This window comes from Arvicanthis niloticus, chromosome 21, assembly GCF_011762505.2.
Source record: "Arvicanthis niloticus isolate mArvNil1 chromosome 21, mArvNil1.pat.X, whole genome shotgun sequence".
Lineage (NCBI taxonomy): Eukaryota > Metazoa > Chordata > Mammalia > Rodentia > Muridae > Arvicanthis > Arvicanthis niloticus.
This window is the reverse complement of record NC_047678.1, coordinates 21,196,333-21,218,973: the sequence shown is the minus strand read 5'-3', so window position 1 is coordinate 21,218,973 and position 22,641 is coordinate 21,196,333. Positions and strand designations below refer to the sequence as shown.

The 22,641-nt window shown below is 35.8% G+C and overlaps 1 protein-coding gene across 4 annotated transcripts in view; it reads right to left on the bottom strand.

The window, feature by feature from the left end:
* Nucleotides 1–22,641, bottom strand: part of Stag1 (STAG1 cohesin complex component) — a 328,230-nt gene that overhangs the window by 52,410 nt on the left and 253,179 nt on the right. For all 4 annotated transcript variants that reach the window (XM_034483824.2, XM_076917691.1, XM_076917690.1 and 1 more), the window contains 2 exons: nucleotides 18,379–18,449; nucleotides 16,878–16,965 (listed from right to left, as the gene is read on the bottom strand). In XM_034483824.2, the coding sequence (XP_034339715.1) occupies nucleotides 16,878–16,965; nucleotides 18,379–18,449 (159 nt within the window). The remainder of the gene's footprint in view (nucleotides 1–16,877; nucleotides 16,966–18,378; nucleotides 18,450–22,641) is intronic.

Genomic DNA, 22,641 nt, shown 5'->3' with positions numbered 1-22,641 from the left:
CTATTCCTACTTTAATCCACCCTTTTCTTTCTTCCGTTCTTTTTAATATCTGTAACTGAATTCTTCCTGTTTCATGAAATATCATGTTCAAATCTTTGATCCCTACTCTCCATAAAGAATAAAATTCAGGGAAGTAAAACCAGTCAAGCATCATAACATAAAGGTTAATTTGGTGCACACCTCCACCGTTGCCTGAGCATTAAACACAGCATGAGTTAGTTATACCTCCAGCAGGGAATAGGTCTTTCGATATTTTAGTTTAAATACATAGTATACACTTATTGCAGTGAAGTGTATATAATGTTATTCTATAATTTTACCCAACAAATTTATCTGGTATTTTAAAAACACAATAAACTACACTATCTTGCAAACGAATTACATATAGTTATTAAGTTCAACAACATCATCATCAACAACAAAATCAACAACTAGAATGCTGCAGAAACAAAGTAAAATAATTCTGCTAATTTAAGGTACTAGGTTTCAGATAACACAAGCAAAGGGTATCATAATATCCCTAGGTAGAAATTACAAATAACTTGTAAGAATCACGAGGAACAAATGGTGCTGCTTTTGATGATCACTAATGAGACAATGTCATGGTCTCACTAAAACAAAGATTGATTTATGTCAAATTGCAGAAAAAGACTTCTTGAAACACGGTCAAGATGTAAGTATTAGTGCAGTAAAACCATTAGGGATATATATATGCCTCTGATAGAATACCTTGGAGTCTTGAGATACTTTTGAAGGAAGGAAAAGACAAGATTTACAAACTTGCCCTGAAGTAAGCTCTTGTGCTGCTTAGTGGAACAGAGCTGCTGTAGCCCACAAAGCCCTAGCTTTGACCCAGTGAGACATCCCAAGTGTGAATACTTCAAGTCCACTTAGAAGGGGGAACAAAATCATCACAGGAGGCAGAAGGAGGAAGGGATCTGAGTACAAGAGGGGATGTGGAGGGGAAAAGGGGGGTGGTTAGGATCAGGTGAGGGGAAAGACAGGAGAAGTCCAGAGAGCCAGGAGAATGAATGGAAATATGCAGTTGCTGGGGTGGAGGGTGGATAGAACCTCTAGAAAGTCCTAGAGACCTGGGATGTGAGAGGCTCCCAGGACTCAATGGGGTGACCTAAATCAAGATGCCCAACAGTGGGGAGATGGAACCTAAAGAGACCATCTCCAGTAGGTAAACATGGCCTCCAGTGAGGCATGGGGCCACCCACCCATCTTCAAAATTTCTGACTTGGAATTTTTCCTGTCTAAAGGAAAAGCAGGGACAAAAATGAAGCAGAGACTGAAAGAAAGGCCATCCAGTGACTGGCCGAACATGGGATCCATCCCATGACAGGAGCCTAGCATGGCTATCCTCCGAGAGGCTCTACCAGCAGCTGACTGAGACAGAGGCAGATACAGCCAACCACTGGACTGAGACCCCTATGGAAGTTAGAGGAAAGACTTAAGAAGCTGAAGGGGATTGCAACCCCATAGGAAGAACAACAACAGTATCAACTAACCCGGACTCCTGGGAGCTCCAAGAGACAGAAGCAAACATGGGCTGCTATGGGCCCTGGCACATAGGTAGCAAAGGATTGCCTTATTTGGCCTTGGTGGGAGGGAATGTCCTTAGTTCTGTAGAAACTTGATGCCCAAGGGAAGGGTGATGCAGGCAGGGGTGAGTGGATGGGTGGAGGAGCACACTCTCCGAAACAAAAGGAAAGGAGAATGGGGTGAAAAACTCGGGGAGGGGAGAGCAGGAAGGGGGCAACATTTGGAATGTAAATAAATAAAGAAACTTGTTCTCTCCCCCCAAAAAAACCTCTTTAAATTCGAAACATGAAATGTTAAATTATTATAAAACAGATATTCAAATCAATAGTAATTAATAGAAGATGGAGACCTAGAAAGTAAATAATGTTCAAAATTGCTTGATTTTGTTTATATCACTTATTCTAATGTATCAAACATAAATTCCTTTCCTATAGACTCATTATACCAGCAGTTCCTCAAAGTATTTTTGATAGTTTCCTAAAAGCTTCTTGGTGGTGGGTATGTGGAAAGCCAGACAGTTAGTTCCACATATTGGTATTCTTCACAGGTTTACTTTTTTTCTCTCAAGATTGACTGATTTTTTTAATATCTTTTAATTTATATATATATATATATATATATATTTACTTATTCACCTTACATCCCGCTCACCGTTTCCTCCTGGTCACCCCTTCTCACAATCTTTCTGCCATGACCTATCCAATTCTCCTGAGTACTCCCCCACCCTGACACTTCAAGTCACTGCCAAGTCTGCCAAGTCTTCCTCTCCCACTGAGGCTAGACAAGGCAGCCTTGCTAGAAGAACATATCCCATGTACAGGCAACACAGTGTACTTTTAAAAGAATTCTACTATATTATTTTAAAATAAAAAGCTAGCTGTCATTGACTGGGAAACATTTTGCTTTATCACTGGCATATTTATGTAACAATATAGTAGACTGAATGTCAAAAGAAAATTCAGAACTTTCCCACCTAGCTAAATAGTAATTTTTGTGTGTTATTCCTTCACATAAAAATATTATCCCTAACTTGCCCAGAAGTCATTGATCCAGTAATATCATGCCTGTGGAGCATACATAAAGTAGGACCAGCAGTAAAAAATTAAACAGGCCAAATAGATTTTTTTCCAATGTGCCCTAACTTTGTTAACACTATCTTGCTCGAAAAAGCCACTGTTGTGGTAAATAATAAATATTAAAGATTTTTATTCAGTTCTCTTCTTTGTTCTTATATTTGTTCTTCCTGGGAAGAAAATACTAATTTGTCACTAACATTTTTGGGTAAATTAAGCAGGAATGCCTTCTGTGTCATTTATTCCTTAGCCTTATACTTGCCAGACATCAAAGTCCAGGAACTTTGGGGCTCTGAATGACTGGGAGGACAACAATACTCTACTTCTTAAATGTACTTTACAGTACTGGAGAGACATATATTTTTATATTGAAATTTTTCAAAAAATTGAGATTTGAGATTAATCTATTATAAAAGCTAGCATTAAAATAATCAACATAAAATTGTTGCTAGAACATTTTCATAATTTCATAATGGAAACTATATAATGGCCTTTTAATTTCTCATTAGCAAACTGAGAAAGAGAAACATTCTCATGTAGCTCAAGATGACCTAAAATTTGCTATGTAGACAAGGATAACCCTGAATTATTTTTGTTTTGTTTTTTTGTTGTTTTTCAAGACAGGTGTGTGTGTGTACTGCTGGCTGTCCTGGAATTAGCATTGTAGACCTGGCTGGCCTCGAACTCAGAGAACCACTTACCTCTGCCTACTGAGTGCTGGGATTAAAGAGTGTGTCACCATTCGCCCACTAACCTTGAATTTCTGATCATCCTGCCTATATATCTCAAAAAGTGTTGGGATTACAGGCTAGTTTTTCCAGTCTGGTTCGATACCACATATCTTAAAAGTATACATTATTAGTGATAAAAATGAGGATAAGAAATATGCTTCTAGACTAAGTTTAGAAAAGCTGAATTTGCATAGAAAATGAAGTTTGAATTAATAATACAGAAAATAAGAATGAAAACAGTTATGTAAAATATTCATGTACAGTATAATGTCTGTATGTGTAGAACATATTTAAAATTCTGAAAAATGTAATAGTCAATAAACATTTTAATCTTTATGTTAAAAGACCTTAAGAGAATCAAATTAGCTGGTATGCACACACAAGAAAAAAAATTGAACTAGGTAAACACCAGTCTCTTTCTGATAACTCTTACTCAGATTCCTAGCAGTTAAATTTGGGGTTAAAAGGAGTGACAACATCATTAAAAAGAGCCCTCAAATGTGAATTAATAATCAGTATAGTTGTCAAAAAAAGATGATAAAAAATGTTTAAAATTAGGAAAACAAATCCTGAGTTAAAAGCATGGGTAGATATTATTACATATCAAATAGGATAGTGAAAGTAAAGATTATGACAAGATCAAGTGTAGGTTAGGTGCAGACGACCAAATCTCTCATCCATTAAGGGTAGTAATGTATGCAGTCAGCCACTGAAAACAGCTTGGCAGAAAATAAGAAAGTGAAACACAGCAAAAGACCTAGCAGTTGCATTCACTAATATTTATTTTACAGAAATGAAAACTGTGTTGATAAAAATATGCACACAAATCCTCATGACTGTCTTAATAGTGAGACTTAAAACTTGGAAATAACTAGAACATCTTTCACATGATTAATGGGTAAAACAAATCATGAAGAATCAAAACAGTGGAATATTAATCAGCAGTAAAAACGAAGCAACTATTGGTTCACACAACCATTTTGGATTAACCTCAGACTAGTGAAACAAATTATGTCCTAAAGAATTCTGTACTGTATAGTTAGGTTTTTGAACTTCAAAAGGACAACAGTAAGTAATAAAAAATAGACTAGTGTTGCCCAAGTTGTAAGTAGGTGAAAAGGCAAAGGGTCAGTAGTATGCAATTGTGTGTGATGGTGACAAAAAATTCTATATACATATAAAAATTATAAGTCAACATAAAAAGTATCATTATATAATAAATTTAAAAAAATGTGACAAAGAATAAAACCTGTAATAACATCTTTTTCTTAAGAAATGCCCAGGAGTTAATTTTATATCCAGCCACTTTGCTGATGTTGTATATCAACTATAGGAGTTCACTGGTAGAAATTTGGGGGTCAAAGTACTGAATATAAAATTAACTCTAACAAATCAGTAGCCTTCCTCTACTGAAAGGATAAACGAGCTGAGAAAAAAATTAGGAAAACAACATCCGTCACAATAGTCACAAATAATACCTTGGTGTGAATCTAACCAAGCAAGTAAAAAATCTGTATGACAAGAAATTCAAGTTTCTGAAGAGAGATACCAAAGATCTCAGAAGATGGAAAGATCTCCCATGCTCATGGACTGGCAGGATTAATATAGTAAAAATGGCCATCTTGCTGAAAGCAATCTACAGATTCAATGAGATCCCCATCAAAATTCCAACTCAATTCTTCATACATAGAGATACAAAGAACAATTTTCAAATTCATTTGGAATAACAAAAAACCCAGGATAGCAAAAACTATTCTCAACAACAAAAGAACTTCTTGGGGAATCACCATCCCTGACCTCAAACTGTACTACAGAGCAATAGTGATAAAAACTGCATGGTATTGGTACAGAGACAGGCATGAAGATCAATGGAATAGAATTGAAGACCCAGAAATGAACCCACACACCTATGGTCACTTGATTTTTGACAAAGGAGCTAAAACCGTCCAGTGGAAAAAGGGCAGAATTTTCAACAAATGGTGCTGGTTCAACTGGAGGTCAGCATGTAGAAGAATGCAAATTGATCCATTCTTATCTCCTTGTACAAAGCTCAACTCAAGTGGATAAAGGACCTTCACATAAAACCAGATACACTGAAACTAATAGAAGAGAAGGTGGCAAAGAGCCTCGAATACTTGGGTGCAGGGAGAAAGTTCCTGAACAAAACAAACACCAATGGCTTATGCTCTAAGATATTGACAAATGGGACCTCATAAAATTGCAAAGCTTCTGTAAGGCAAAGGACACTGTCAATAGGACAAAACAGCAACCAACAGATTGGGAAAAGATCTTTACCAATCATACATCTGATAGAGGGCTAATATCCCATATATACAAAGAACTCAAGAAGTCAGACTCCAGAAAACCAAATAACCCTATTAAAAACGGGGTACAGAGCTAAACAAAGAATTCTCAACTGAGGAAACTCGAATGGCTAAGAAGCACCTAAAGAAATTTTCAACATCTTAGTCATCTAGGAAATGCAAATCAAAACAACTATGAGATTCTACTTCACACCAGTCAGAATGGTTAAGAACAAAAACTCAGGTGATAGTAGATGCTGGCAAGGATGTGGAGAAAGAGGAACACTCCTCCATTGTTGCTGCAATTGCAAGCTGATACAACCACTCTGGAAATCAGTCTGGTGGTTCCTCAGAAAATTGGACATAGCATTAACTGAGGCCCCAGCTATACCATTCCTGGGCATATACCCAAAAGATGCTCCAAGATATAACATGGACACATGCTCCACTATGTTCACAGCAGCCTTCTTCATAACAGCTAGAAGCTGGAAAGAACCCAGATGTCCCTGAACACAGGAATGGATACAGACAATGTGGTACATTTACAATGAAGTACTACTCAGCTATTAAAAACAATGAATTCATGAAATTCACAGGCAAATGGATACACTAGAAAATATCATCCTGAGTGAGGAAACCCAGTCACAAAGAACATACATGGTATGCATTCACTGATAAGTCAATATTAGGAAAAAGCTCAGAATACCCATGATACAAGTTACAGATCATATGAAGCTCAAGAAGACAGAAGACCAACGTGTGGATGCTTTAGTCCTACTTAGAAGGGGGAATAAAATACTTACTGGAGGTAGAGAGGGAGAGGAGGGGGAAAGAGGGCAGGATCAGGTGTGGGAGAAGATAGGGGAGAAGTACAGAGGGCCAGAAAATTGAATGAAGCTGTATAGCAGTGGGGGAATGTGGAACTGGGGGTAGCCACTACAAAGTCCCAGATGCCAGGAAAGCAAGAGGCTCCCAATAGAGATGACATTAGTTGAAATACCCGACAAAGAAGAATGAGAACCTGTAGAGACAATATCCAGAGGTTAGGCATGGCCCCTGGTTGAGGGATGGGGCCACCTACCCATCTCAAAAATATTAATTCAAATCAGGAACAAAGAGTGGGGCAGAGACAGAAGGAAAGGCCATCCAGAGACTGCCCCACCTAGGGATTCTTCCCATCTGCAGACACCAAACCCAGACACTATTGCTGAGGCCAAGAAGGAAGCACTTGCTGATAGGACCCTGGTATAGCTGTCCCCTGAGAGGCTCTCTCAGAGCCTGACCAATACAGATGCAGATGTTTGCAGCCAACAATCAGATTGAGCATGGGGACCCCAATGGAGAAGTTAGGGGATGGACTGAAGGAGCTGAAGCAATCCTATAGGAAGAACAACAATATCAACCAATCAGATCCCCCAGAGCTTCCAGGGACTAAACCACCATTCAAAGAGTACCCATGGAGAAACACATGGCTCCAGCTGGATACTTAGCAGAGGATGGCCTTATCTGGCATCAATGGGAGGGGAGGCCTGTGGTCCTGTGGAGGCTCAGTACCTCAGTGTAGGTAAATGTAGGTACCCTCACAAAACCAGAAGGTAGGAGAAATAGGATAGGGAGTTTGAAGAAGGGAAACCGGGAAGGGGGATAACATTTAAAAAAAAAAAAAAAAAAAAAAAAAAAAGAAATGGCCAGGAAAAACACAGACATACAAATGTGTTTTTTTAAAAACTGGATATTTTATTTATTCACATTTCAGATGTCATCCCCTTTCTCCATTTCCTCTCCCTAGGACCCCCTATCCCATCCCCTCGCCTCCTTTTTGCTTTCTACATTTCTCCTCCCTAGAAACTCCTATCCCATTCTCCATCCTCCTTTTTACTTTTATACCATTTTAATTACATGCAAGTATTAAAGTCAGTTCTAGGTTGAGGGTCTAGCAATACATTAGATGCAAATAGTCAAGGAACAAGCAAGACAATAAACACAAATAGTCAAAGAACAAGCAAGGCATTAAACTCAATTATGTGAACACTCCTGTGATCACTGTTTCTAAGGGTTTATCAGGATGACCAAAGTATCTGAGTCTACTTCCCTGTCCTAGCCCAAAGTCATTTTCATGTTTGAGGCCTACTCTAGCCTAAGATTTAGATTCCTGTCTGAAATTACTTCTTTGTTCTAGCCTAATAGTTAGATTCCTACCTTAAATTAATTCTTTGTTCTAGCCTAATGTCATATTCCTGCCTGAAGCCTACTTCCTTGTCCTTGGCCAATGTCAGATTCTTGCCAAGCAGCTCCAAAGGCTCTCCACCTCTCCCCCTTTTTTATTTCATTAACAAGACTGAGCCTGTCTTAGGTCGTTCTAACAAGAATGCCTTCGTAACCTGTCATGGAATATGCATTATCCAAAGGAATGCACTTCTATCTTAGGTTGGTAAGGCTCTGTGCAGAATTTTACCCGTCCTTGGCTTACCAGCCTGTTAATTTAATAACTCTGTCTGGGGGTCCATTTTCAAGTTCAAGCCATGTATTTTGGCTGCCAACATGTTGATGTTGAAAAAAAAAAAAAAACTAGCAATAACAGAGCCCGAGAGATGGCTCAGCAGTTAAGAGCATTGGCTGCTCTTCTAGAGGTCCAGAGTTTAATTCCCCAGCACCCACATTGTTGTTCACAATGATCTGTAATGTGACCTGATGCTCTCTTTTGGCATGCAAGTATACTCACAGATAGAGCACTGATAAACATACAATAAGTAAATTAATTGTCAAAACCAAAAAACTAGTAATTCAGTGGAGTGGAACAATACTTAAAAAGTTCTACAGGTCACTGAGGAGTGAGTGAAGTATGTAATGGCAGTGGGCCATTCACACAATGACCAGATATTATAAGCTTAAAAAGACAATCAGAAGTTTGGAATATTCCAATATAAAATTCCAGTCAATAAAAGGTTTAACTTTAGTTATTTTACAGTTAAGATTTCTCCAAGAATGAACTAGAAATTGGATTAAACCACAATTAAACCATGAGATGCTGGGATATTACTTTCAAGCTTATAAGTTTCAAGTATCCCCCACCCCCCCAAAAAAAGAATGAGGTGAAAAAAAAATCAGTAAAAATTCCAAATACATTAATTTTATAATCTCTCTATAGACTTCTATAAAAAAAAAAAAAGGTTTGGTATACAGTGGGAAGAACATGGGACTAAGAGTGCACATTGAATGACTTTAGGTCTAATATCAAAGCATTCAAATGCAACATTAGCTTCTTTTCCACAAACAAACTGTAAGCCACATCTAAAGCATCTTCTCCCTTCCTATCTAAGGACTTTGCTCAAAAGACTCAATGAACAAGTTCTGCTAATGATCTTGAAACAAAGAAACATAGGCAGACACTAATTTACTCCTATGTGTAATTTCTAGTTTATGTATCAGTTTTAAAAGTTTACAGAAAAACAAGAAAAGGCAAAGAATGAGACAGGGTAAACATATAAACAATTTGAAATGTAAGTTTATAAAGGACATAGACTAGTATCCAATTGGACATACTCAAGTGCTATACAATAGTAGCCACTAAAATACCAAAATAAAAGGTTAGCAAATATTATCCAAATTCTTGTGGCTTTTGAAATCGTTTTAATAAGGATCTCAGCTTTCAGCCAGATCAAAGAGCTTAAACACAAATTGCAATCAAATTAATAGTCAAGTAAGCATCAACACTAGTCACAATAATTGGTCTAACCAAGTATACACATTCAGGGTTGGGTGTTAAGATAAAAAAAGAGATCCTCAAAACTTAACTAGCAGAAGATAACATTAGGAAAAAAAAAAAAAAGGCAGGCAAGCAAGGAACACCCCAAAACCCAACTTTCCAACAGAAGCAACCATCTACCTTAAGCCTATTTTTATTATAGTTTCAATTTATTTTTATGTTTAGTGATAAGTGATCAATGCATGACCCAGTATATGCTAAGAACATGCTGTACCAGGGATCTGAAACAAAAATACACAATCTAATCTTGCAATAATGTAAGAACAGGACAAGGAATGGAAATCTGAAAGTGAGCTTCGACGATAAATGGCAAACAGGCTTTTACAGCATTTAAGTATAGCCATTATCAGGTTGATTAAGCAGAAGCCAGATCACAACCAACCTTACAAGTAGATGAACATACATCCTGTTGATTCTTAGGTCTCAGTTAAGTTCCACAGTAATTAATAGTAACCCCTTTTATCTTTAGAAGAATTGTCCTTTGGGCAATACAGTGATTATCTTACTATTAGCAGGAAAATTTGAAAGCTATCTAAAAATGCTAGGAAACACACAAAAAGCCATTTGGTCAGAGAATGACATCATTACATGTTATTTAAAAAAATCACAAACTAATAACGAAGGTAAATAGTCTTAATTGTTGACTAGCTTTTAAAAACACATTTTTATTTTATGTATGAGTGTTTGTCTACATGTATATCATGAATGAAACCACAGGCATGCTGGGTGGGTGACACTGGAAACTAGAAATAAGAATCAGGTCCTCTGGAAATGATGCTACAAATGGTACTGTGAGGGTACTGGAAACTGAACTCAGATCCTCTGCAAGAGCAAACAGTGCTGTCAATTGTTGCAGTTATCTTTCTAGCCTTGTTCATTACTTTTTTTTTTTTTTTTTTTAAATGAGTACACTGTAGCCAACTTCAGACACACCAGAGGGCATCAGATCCCACTTTGGATGGTTTTGAACCACCATGTGGTTGCTGGGAACTCAGGAGCTCTAGAAGAACAGTAAAATGCTCTTAGCCACTGAGCCATCTCCCCAGCCCCCTTGTTAAGTAGGTTTTTCATGATCCAGATTTCATTTATTTATTGGCAGTCCTGAGATCTCAAGGAGACTGGGCAATCACTCTATTCCTATGCCACATTTTTAGATCTTGGCTTCTTTGTTTGTTTTGGAGATATGGTTTCATGTAGCTGAGGCTTTGATTCTGTTTCTACCTACTTCCCAAGTGCTTGAATATAGGCATATAGCACCATGTCAGACTTTGTTAGCTTTTTAAATGAATAAATGGCACTTTAAAAAATAGTAACAATGTAAAAGACAACAAAACAAACCACTGAATAGATTCCTAGTTTAAGGGCCACTAAAATGGTATTAACAATTCTGCATTTACCTTAAGCATTTTGCCTATAGTTTACATGCTGGCCAACCAGTCTACGAGAATTCATGTAACTTATGCCCTTGCTCTGAAAAAGCAGTTGTTTTTGTTTTTAAATCACAAATACATAAGATGACATAAGTGATTTCACAGTTTGTAAGATTTTTATAGCTGGTGTTACAGTATATGTCTTCTCAGAGATGTTCTTCACTATAATCATGTCCTATAGGATTCTTAAATCCAACTATTTATGTTCCACCAAATAGTAAAAAAAAAAAAGTAATTTACTTTCACAAATTTTATTTCATGTGTATGGGTACTTTGCTTGCATGTATGTCTATACACTGATGTCCACTAAGGAGAGAGTGTCTGATCTCTTAGAACTAGAGTTATAAATGGCTGTGAATGGACACATGCTTATTGGGAACTGAACTGGACAGAGTCCTCTGGAAGAACAGCCAGTGTTCCTAAGCACTCAGCCTATTCTCCAGCCTCCAATGACAATTATTTTAAACTTTTTGTCAGTCATTAATGTAACCTAGAGCTCTGGGCTAATACTTTGACTCACAAGACTAATGATTTTTATCAAACTGTCCAATGGCTTTTGGTTCCGAGTTATTTACTACTCCAGATTTCATTTGCCATCCTCTTTTAGGTGGTGATCTCCTTATGCAGCCAGTCTGGTATCAACATTAAAAACAAACAAACAAACCAACCCCCCACCCCGGAATTGGAGTCATGTGTGATAGGCAAGTTCTTTCTCTACAACCGAGCTATATATTCCTATCCTCAATTTTCTTTTTACTCTTCATCTTGAGATAAGGTCTGTCCACTACCCAAGCTTACCATGAATATAGCCAAAGCTAGTCCTCAATTTGTATCCCTCTTGTCTCAGTCACCTTAGGAGCTAAGATTATAGGCCTGTGAAACTAGACAGGCTTCTGAGAAATCTTAGTTAACCCAAACTCCAGTTTTGGCTGGCCCACAACTCATATTTCTTTTATAAGTTTACTGTAACTGGTTTGATTTTTAAGTTTATAATTTGAGTGTTTATAATTTTATCTTGACACAGGCACCTTGCTATGTTGTTTAGGTTGTCTCTAACCTGGTTCAAGTGATCCTCCACCCTTAGATTTCTTAAATAGCTGAGAATATAGGCCTCCATCATCATGTCTGATCTGCTAATTGTTGTACAAGGTGTGCAGAAGTATGATTATGGTTGTTTGGTTTTGCATCTAGATATCCAATTGTGCTTTAGCACAATTAGATAAAAGCTTATCCTGAGACCTAGAAGGAACTACTTTTTGTCATAAAATCAATGAATGAAGTAGGCATGGTGATACTTGCCTATACTTGGAGCAACTGGTAGGCTACAGCAGGAAGAATTCCATGAGTTTGAGGTTAGGCAAGAAATAGACTACATCTCTTTCAAACCAAACAAACCACCCTCCCCCAAACAAACCGACAAAATAAACCCCAAACATACAAACCCAAAAATCAAACGAACAAACAAAAAATTGAAACTATGACTTAAAAGTTTTGATATGGCATGTGTGAGGAAAAATCAGAAATATGTATCTGAAATAAATTGTAACTCGGTAAGTGTCCAGTCTTCTTGGAAAAGCATGATTCTTAACAACATATATAATAAGCCAAATCTATCCAAAAATAATAACCTGACTTAAGTTAAACTCACCCCCTATATTATGTTCAGTCTGAATAATGTGGTGATTTCCAGTTCATGATGACGGGTTAAGTACCAGCATCTAATTTCTCCCCACAGTTCCTATTGAAACAGCCCAAAAGATATTTGGAAAAATAAAAATCAATATAAAAAGAAATTTTATATAGAGCAAACATCAGAGGGCAAGGGGTGAGGGAAAGAAGGCATAAGAAAAGAGTGGAAGCACAGCCTGGGCTACCATATGCTGGTAGCATATTAATAGCAAAACTGAAAAGCAAATAAAAGTAATTTAAAAGCTTGATTTTAGTATGTGTGCCGTATCTATGTGGTCTTAGGCATATTACTTCATATGTTTTGGTTTTATTAGTAGTAAATAAAAGTAAATATATGAATTATATGTATATCATACAGCTTACAACAAATAAATATATATAAAGGCTTAAAATAACATGCAGCTTATTGTAAATGTAATTTTTTCTTTTTCTTTTTTGTGTCAGAGTCTCATTGAGTAGTCCTGGTTGGCCTGGAACTTACTTCATAGATCAGGCTAGGCTTAAATTCACAGTGATTTGCCTGCCGCTGCCTCTCAAGTTATATAAGTAAGTTGGAATGATGTTTGGAGAGGCCCCATATTAGTAACATATAATTTCTTCTCTTTGTTTTAGATAGAGTTGTACTATATAGCCCAAGCCATCTAGAACTTATGTAAACTGGACTAACTGAGAATTTACAGTAAGTACTATGATCAATATGAGGTCACACCTGACCTCATTTGTTTTTTTTAATTTTGCTTGATAGTAAATAATACTAAAAATGATCTTTATTGATTTTCAAACTTTTAGGGTCTTCTTGGAGCTATGAAAATGATATATTAATGTAGAGATTTAATATATTTTATTTTTCCCAATGCTAATCAAGTTTTTTTAATCACATTTATGTGTTAATTTTGTGTATGTGTTTGGGTGTGCACATGCCATGGCATACAGGTGGAGGTCAGAGGGGAACCTGCAGAGTCAGTTCTCACCCTCCTCTAGGACAATCTAGGATTCAAACTTAGGTTGTCCGGCTTGCTGCTTGAACCGTCTCACTGGCTTTTAAAGTCAATACCAACAATAAATAGGCACAAAGCAAAAACAAACAAACAAACAAACAAACACTACAAGAAAAAACAAAACCAAAAAACAACAAAAAAGGGAATAACTTTAACTTTTTAAAAAATTTTATGAGCAAATACAATAATTTAGAACATCTGGTTTCTTTACAGTAAATATTAGCTGTTTTATAGCACTAATATATTTTAAAATACTTCTTATATGTTAAGAATTCATTTGTACAGGTGGCTTAAGCATATCCTGCGTACTAGAAGTGCTCAAAAAGTATTAAAAGCACATAGATGCTTGTTTCAAAAGAGCACAGGAGCTTACAAATCTGCAAAAATACAAGAAACCAAATATGTATCAATAATGATGAAATATAATAGTAATATGGATACTAAAAATATTTTGAAATTAAAAAAGACAAATAAATAAATTAAGGGACATTTCTTCCTTTTGCTAGAGTATCATATAACTACAAAATGAGAATTAAAAAGTGATTATTTTAGAAACTGTTTTATGATCATGAAAGCATATTCAGACAAGATTATATAAATGATTTAAAATTATGTCAAACTTTGCCAAGAAACAGCATTATTTATATACTTTTAAAGAACTTTTTGAAAGCCTATGAATTACAAAGGCAATGTAACTATATAGGAAAAATCTGGTAAGATTCCATCTTAATCAAGTGATGTAATATCACTGATAGTGAACAAATTGAGATTATGTTTCTTTTTGTTCTTCCTTTTCTGTTAGTAAATGTAATAATGGTACAAAATACTTTGTTCATATTCCATACCAATGTGCCTCTTGACATAATTCAGAGGACAGAATATCACCTAATATTAATTTCTGCAAGAATGTGTAATCGAAATAGAAATATACCACAACCAGAAAAAATTGAGAATAGTTTATCAAACAACTAGCTGGTATTTTTCAGAATACCAGTGTTATAAAACACAAAGGCTTCTTATTTAAAGTGACAAGAAAGTTAGACCATTTAAGTACTATGTTATTCTGGATTGGCAGTAATAGATGTAAGTATTGTTTATATTACTTTTACATATATATATATATATTTATGTATGTAGTAAATATAGAATGTAAAGTGCAAAAGTGTGAAAAAATAGACATGAAGGTAATGCAAGAAACATGTTTTTCAATAAAGACATCTTTATAATGTAACATAAAATAAATTAGAATACAAAAAATTAAAATAGGTAAATTAAAAATTTTTGGCCATCCATTTATCCTAAAGCTGTGACATCTAAAATATTACTGAATGCTGTACTTTCAAACCCCAAATTCTGCTACTCCTGAAGAGTAAGACTAAAAAGAAACTTAGTTAAATTGTTCATTATGGAAAACAGTCAAGGATATGGTAAATACAGTCCCCCCAAACAGCTAGAGAATTAGTCTTTACATACATCCAAAATACTGAGCATAACAGAAGGGTTAACAGTAGCCAAAGTTTGGTAGTACTTGGAGGTCTTGCTCAGAGAAAGGAATTTCAATGGAAATCTGGACTCTAGATAAAAGCAAAAGCTGGAATCTGAAAAAGGGAACTCAATCATATAAAAATTAGTTGAATAATGTTTTTATTCAAGTCCATCTATCTTAGGAGGTGTTTGTAAAAGCTGTAAACATGCACAAGAACACAATCTAGTAGTTATGTTTTCAAACTTCATACATCTGGTAAAAGACTCAGGAAAAAAAGTCTAAGAGAAGTCAAGGCACATACAACATAAATAAGCTCTTATTAAAAAAGTTAACAAAAGGAAAAAGAACACCTATGTAATGGTAAGAGCAGAAAACAGATCATGAAGACTGTCATGAGAATAGTTGCTGAGACACTAATGATGGTATTATGGATTAAAAATAAATGTTGACAGATTGATAATCTCATTAAGCAGAAATGTGCTACTTTTATTCTTTCCTTGAAGAAAAAAAGGAAAACAAAAAGAGAATACCTTTACCACTTTTGTAAGAAACAGCTTGCATATATGAGTGAGTTAAATTTAGGTACTGAAAAGTGAGATGAAGACAGAATAGAAACTGAAGATATTAATAAATGAAGTAAACAATGTGGTTAAGTACTTAGTGACTTGCCACAATAAAGTAAACACATTAACTTTATTCTGTAGCAGAAGAAAAATCTGAGTTCAGCTTTACGAAGTGGAAGAAGAAAATAGTTTCAAACTTCATTTTCCTGTTGCTCCATAAAGAAATGTTCAAATGTGATACATTTTCCCCAGATTTTATCTTCTTTTGACAAATGAAAGAAAAGTACCTAGTTAGGTACACTGTGTTTATTAAGAGTGGGATCTAGAAAATTTAAGTAAGTTTTTATTTTCACTTTTAGGAATCAAATCCAAGCAAAGCCTTACACAGTAGCAAAGTGCTCTGCCAATAAGTTACATACCTAAATCATGTTAGACAACTGAAATAATTAATTATACTACTAATAAATTATTGCATTTTAAAAGCTTCTGTTTTGGTTGTGGTTTATTCTTTATTTTATGCATTAAAAACATCTAGTGATGGAGTCTTAAACTCATGGACTAACTGGCACCCCTGTACCCTTCTAAGTTGTTCAAAACACACATGCCATCATACTTGTGTTTTGTAACTTTTAATATAAAATTATGATTTCATTCTATCTCTTGAAATTCTAATCACCTTAAGAATATTAAGGTATCATGTAAACGTTCCTCTCAAATGGGAGTGAATCAGATAATCCCTAAGCACTACCAATAAATATAAGGTTATATCTCATGAGTATCTCTAATATACAAAGTAAGCCTTCTATTTCTCATATAGAGTTAAGATAATTACTTAAGTCTCAGATTAGGAAAAAAACTTCTTGTCCTTTTCACTCCAACTTGAATGTGAATAAAAGAAGTTCTAATATCTACTATAGGCATTTTAACAATGGTTTTTGCTACAAAATTAAGCCATGTTGAATGAAGGTCTGTTGGCATCAGTATGTACAACAATGCCTATAACCGGTATGATTAGAATTGTAGTATAGAAATTAATAGCTTTTGCAGCAATGTTTACCTTAACATTACTGTTTAAAGATTACTGTTACAAAACTAGTTTATCTTTTCTTACTTTAAAGCATTTCAATATAAGACATATCTAATAGTTATAATCATTAGTACAATAACTGTCAAAGGAGCTAGCTACATTGTAGAGTTACCAGCTATTTTCTGTGACACACTTTGGAAAATCTTTGATTCCTGAGTGCCTTAGCTTCCTAAATCACAAAAAGAATATTAAAAATTCCTTACCTGTTCTGGCATAGCTCCATGTTCAATTCCAGTCTTCAATAGTCTGTAGCAATTACCAAATAGATCCCATTTAGTGAGGTCATGAGCACTAAAATAAACAAAAGTTTTAATTTTAACCTAGAATAAAAGAATTTAAATTTGACCTCAATTTTAATAAGCAGAACAACAAAGAAATACTAATTTTCTTGTAGAACTGAAAAAGACCCATGAAGTAAATACTCAAATATAAAAGAGAAGCAGAGACGTAAACATGAGCTGACAATAAAGAGGCCATTAAATAAATCTCGCGTGGCACATTTAATGTCAGGTTTCCACTAAGATGGTTAATCTCAATTCACGATGCATAAAATCCAACTTTGCAATATTTAAAAGTATATTTTTAAACAACCCTTTAACAATTTAAAATTGATAATTACAAGTGTATATTTGAAAGAGAAATCTGCTGTCATCAAATGGACAGATTTAATAATACTAGAGGATAGAAAATATGGGACAACTTGAAATCCACCGAGTAGCCATTTCTATGGCCTTCAGACTTCTGAAGAAGATTTTTTTTTAGGACTCACTATGTAGTGCAGAATAGCCAGTACATCCTCCTGCCTTGAGGTTACCTTGCCTGGCTTTGAAGGCAGAAAATTGAAGTATATTATAAACTCAGTTCTTTTTACTATGCCTGTCAGTTTTCATCATAAATGACAAAGTATGTTGTAAAATAAGAGTTTAGTTTCATAAATGGTTTCAAAAAGTTTAATTATATGAAAAGAATTAGATTTTTCTTCTTCCTTCCTTCCTTCCTTCCTTCCTTCCTTCCTTCCTTCCTTCCTTCCTTCCTTCCCTTCTTCCCTTCTTCCCTTCCTTCCCTCCCTCCCTCCTTCCCTCCCTTCCTTCTCTTTCCTTCCTTCCACTCATCCATAGAGAAAAGATCTCACTACACAGCTCAGTTGCACAAAGTGGCCTCCATCTCTTGATCTGAGCCCATTCTTTTCTCTTAAAGGCAGGTGGAAATAGTGGTGGTCATTACCAAACTCAACTGAAACCCTACATTTTAGAAGTTCCTTTGAAATGTAACTTGTTAAGAGCTACAAACAAACTTACTTTTGATAACACAATTCTCTTTCTCTTCCTTCATGGAGAAGATAACACTTATTCCAGGGATATGTGGACTATAGCTTGAAAGCACATTTTACCTGGACCTTTTGTTTCCTTAAGCAAACCCAACTGTTCTGTCTACAAAATAAAACAAGTAATGATCTACCAGTCCAGAGGAATAACTTGCATGACTTCTCCAAAATGTTTTCTCAATTTTCCTATCAATCTTATTTTTTACTTAGCAAGAGTGTTAATAATTTACTCTGAAAAATTCAGAGACATTCTGAATGAAGAAAATTTGTTATATTTTAATAAAAATACGCCATTTTTGTTAAGAAGAAAAATATATTTAGTCTATTCATTGGCCAATATATTACTTACTAAGTTTAGGTTAATATTAACTATGACATACTTGTGAAAAGAAGTTAAACGCTTTAAGGTGGAAAGAACATTGTAGATATCATCATCATCAGCTTCTTCACCCTAGAAATAAAAAAGTAAAAATGACTTCATCTTCATAGCAACTCAAATTCATATTAAAGCCTATTAATGTTTAACTGCCTAAAATCTATTACTAAAATAGTATATTCACTACAGATAAATAAAAACAAAAAGAACAACTATAACTGACATATTTACACATAATCAATTTCTGCTGCTTAAATAATATATAGCTGTGACATTATACACTTTTGTAAATTCCCTGAAATCACAATTATACATGAGAGTATTTTAAAGCTCTAGTTAGTGCACTCTGTCTTTCAGTATTAAAAAATGAATCCTGGGCATTTCTCAGGAGTACACACATCTGTTACTACTTGAGCTGGTCTTATCGTGAAAAAGGTTTAAAGATTATTTAAGATTTTACTGATGATCAGTTGTTTCTATAGCTTTACAAAAAGTATGGTGACCAAAGTGTGGATGTTTCAGTCCTACTTAGAAGGGGGAAGAAAATAATGCTAGGTCATGTTTGAAAAAAAAATCACAAAATTCCTTTTAAAAAATCAGCTATATAGATGTCTAAGGAGCAATAAAGCATAAATGACAGGAATTTGGGATTGCCTTATATATATGAAAGAGCATGATATAGAAAACCATCTCAAAAAATGAAAAAAATTACCAGTTTGCCAAGAGTGTTTCTTTCCTGAGCAAGCTTATCAACTTAATTTAAATGTTCTATTCACTAGCACATTATAATAAATCAGTAATTTAAAAATGTAAACTGGATCCTAGATACAAAAAAAAAAAAAAAAAAAGAAAGAAAGAAAGAAGAAAGAGCGGCAGGGCAGGAATGATCAGCCGCCCACCAGCCTACGCCCTAGAACCACAACTGGGAGCAGGGAGCCCACAGGACCTACCAGGCACCCAAATACCGCCCCTGTGGAATACCACTCCCCTTCCGCCCCTCGCCCAATCCCTATGGATGGAGCAAGACACCCAGCTGGTCAGCTTCCATCTGGAAACCAAATCCCGAGGCATCCTAGAGAGGCCACTGACTTCAGAGTGGCAGACACCCAGCTGGCAGGCTCCCATGTGGAAACCATATCCTGAGACATCCTAGAGACGCCACTGACCTCAGAGCAGGGGACACCATATCCCGAGACATCCTAGAGACGCCACTGACCTCAGAGCAGGGGACACCATATCCCGAGGCATTCTAGAGGAGCCACTGAACTCAGAGTAGGGGACACCATATCCCGAGGCATTCTAGAGGAGCCACTGAACTCAGAGCAGCAGCCACCATAACCTGAGACATCCTAGAAGAGCGACTACACTCAGAGCAGCAAACACCTAGCCAGTGGGCTCCCAAAAAAACATCTTATCCTGAGACATCCTAGAGGAAACACTGCATTCAGAGCAGTGGACACCTAGCTGGTCGGCTACCATGGAGACACCATATCCCGAGATATCCTAGAGGAGCCACTGTACCCAGAGCAGCTAGAGCTCAGGATCACAGACATCTGGACCCTGAGGAGTTCTGACACAAGCAAGATAACTGAAAAGGCAGGCTCCAGTCAGAAACAGTGAGTGCAGGTAGCACTAGAGCTAACCAAATGGCGAAAGGCAAGCACAAGAACGTAAACAACAGAAACCAAAGTTATTTGGCGTCACCAGAACCCAGTTCATCCACCAAAGCAACTCCCGAACACCACATAACACCAGAAAAGCAGGATTCAGAATTAAAATCACTTCTCATAATGATGATAGAGGACTTTAAAAAGGACATAAATAACACTCTCAAAAGAATTTGAGAACACAGGTAAACAGGTAGAAGCCCTTAAAGAGTTGCAAGAAAACAACCAAACAGGCGAAAAAATTAAACAAAACTGTCCAGGATCTAAAAATGGAAGTAGAAACAATAAAGAAATCTCAAAGGGAGACTACCCTGGAGATAGAAAACCTAGGAAAAAGATCAGGAGACACAGATACAAGCATCACCAACAGAATACATGAGATAGAAGAGAGAATCTCATGCACAGAAGATACCATGGAAAACATAGACACAACGGTCAATGAAAATGCGAAATGCAAAAAGCTCCTAACACAAACATCCAGGAAATCTAGGACACAAACCTAAGAATAATAGGTATAGATGACGGTGAAGACTACCAACTTAAAGTAAATATCTTCAACAAAATTATAGAGTAAAACTTCCCTAACCTAAAGACAGAGATGTCCTTAAATATACAAGAAGCCTACAGAACCCCAAATAGACTAGACCAAAAAGAAAATACCTCCCGTCACATAATAATCAAATCAAATCAAAACATCAAATATACAAAACAAAGAAAAAATACTAAAAGCAGTAAGGGAAAAAGGTCAAGTAACATATAAAGGCAGACCTATAAGAATTACACCAGACTTCTCACCAGAGACTATAAAAGCCAGAAGATGTTGGACTGATATCATACAGACCCTAAGAGATCACAAATGCCAGCCCAGACTACTATACCCAGCAAAACTCTCAATCACTATTGCTGGAGAAACCAAGATATTCCATGACAAAACCAAATTTACACAATATCTTCCTACAAATCCAGCACTTCAAAGGATATTGGATGGAAAACTCCAACACAAGGAAGGAAACTACAACCTAGAAAAAGCAAGAAAGTAGTCTTCCAACAACGCCAGAAGAAGATAGTTACACAAACATAATTCCACCTCTAATAACAAAAATAACAGGAAGCAACAATCATTTTTCCTTAATATCTCTTAATATCAATGGACTCAATTCTCCAATAAAAAGACATAGACTATCAGATTGGATACATAAACAGGACCCAGAATTTTGCTGCATACAGGAAAAGCACCTCTGTGACAAAGACAGACACTACCTCAGAGTAAAAGGATAAAAAACAAACTTCCAAGAAAATGGTTCCAAGAAACAAGCTGGAGTAGCAATTCTAATATCAAATAAAATTGATTTTCAACCAAAAGTAATCAAAAAAGATAAGGAAAGACACTTCATACTCATCAAAGGAAAAATGTACCAAGATGAACTCTCAATTCTGAACATCTATACCGCAAATGCAAGGGCACCCACATACATAAAAGAAACTATAATAAGCTCAAAGCATACATTGCACTTCATACAATAATAGTGGGGGATTTCAACACCCCACTCTCAACAATGGACAGATCACAGAAACAGAAACTAAACAGAGACACAATGAAACTAACAGAAGTAATGAACCAAATGGATTTAACTGATATACATATATAGAACATTTCATCCTAAAACAAAAGAATATACCTTTTTCTCAGCACCTCATGGTAACTTCTCCAAAATAGACCATATAATTGGTTACAAAACAGGCTTCAACAGATACAAAAAGATTGAAATAATCCCTTGTACCCTATCAGACCACCATGGACTAAGGCTGGTCTTTAATAATGACAAAAACAACGAAAAGCCCACATACACGTGGAAACTGAACAACGCTCTACTCAAGGATGACTTGGTCAAGGAAGAAGAAAGAAATTAAAGACTTTTTAGAATTTAATGAAAATGAGGACACATCATACCAAAACTTGTGGGACTCCAGGAAAACAGTACTAAGAGGAAAACTCATAGCTCTAAGTGCCTACAAAAAGAAACTGGAGAGAGCACACACTAACAACTTGACAGCACACCTGAAAGCGTTAGAACAAAAAGAAGCAAATATACCCAAGAGGAGTAGACGGCAGGAAATAATCAAACTCAGAGCTGAAATCAACCAAGTAGAAACAGAAAGAACTATACAAAATATCAACAAAACCAGGAGCTGGTTCTTTGAGAAAAAAAATCAACAAGATAGTTAAACCCTTAGCCAGACTAACCAAAGGGCACAGAGACAGTATCCAAATTAATAAAATCAGAACTGAAAAGGGAGACATAACAGAAACTGAGAAAATTAAAAAAACTCATCAGATCCTACTACAAAGGCCTATACTCAACAAAATTAGAAAATCTGGATGAAATGGACAATTTTCTAGACAGGTACCAGGTACCAAAGTTAAATGAGGAGCAGATAAACCATCTAAACAGTCCCATAACCCCTAAAGAAATAGAAGCAGTCATTAAAAGTCTCCCCACCAAAAAAAGTCCAGGACCAGAGGGTTTTAGTGCAGAATTCTATCAGACCTTGCAGGAAGACCTAATACCCATTCTCTTCAAACTATTTCACAGAATAGA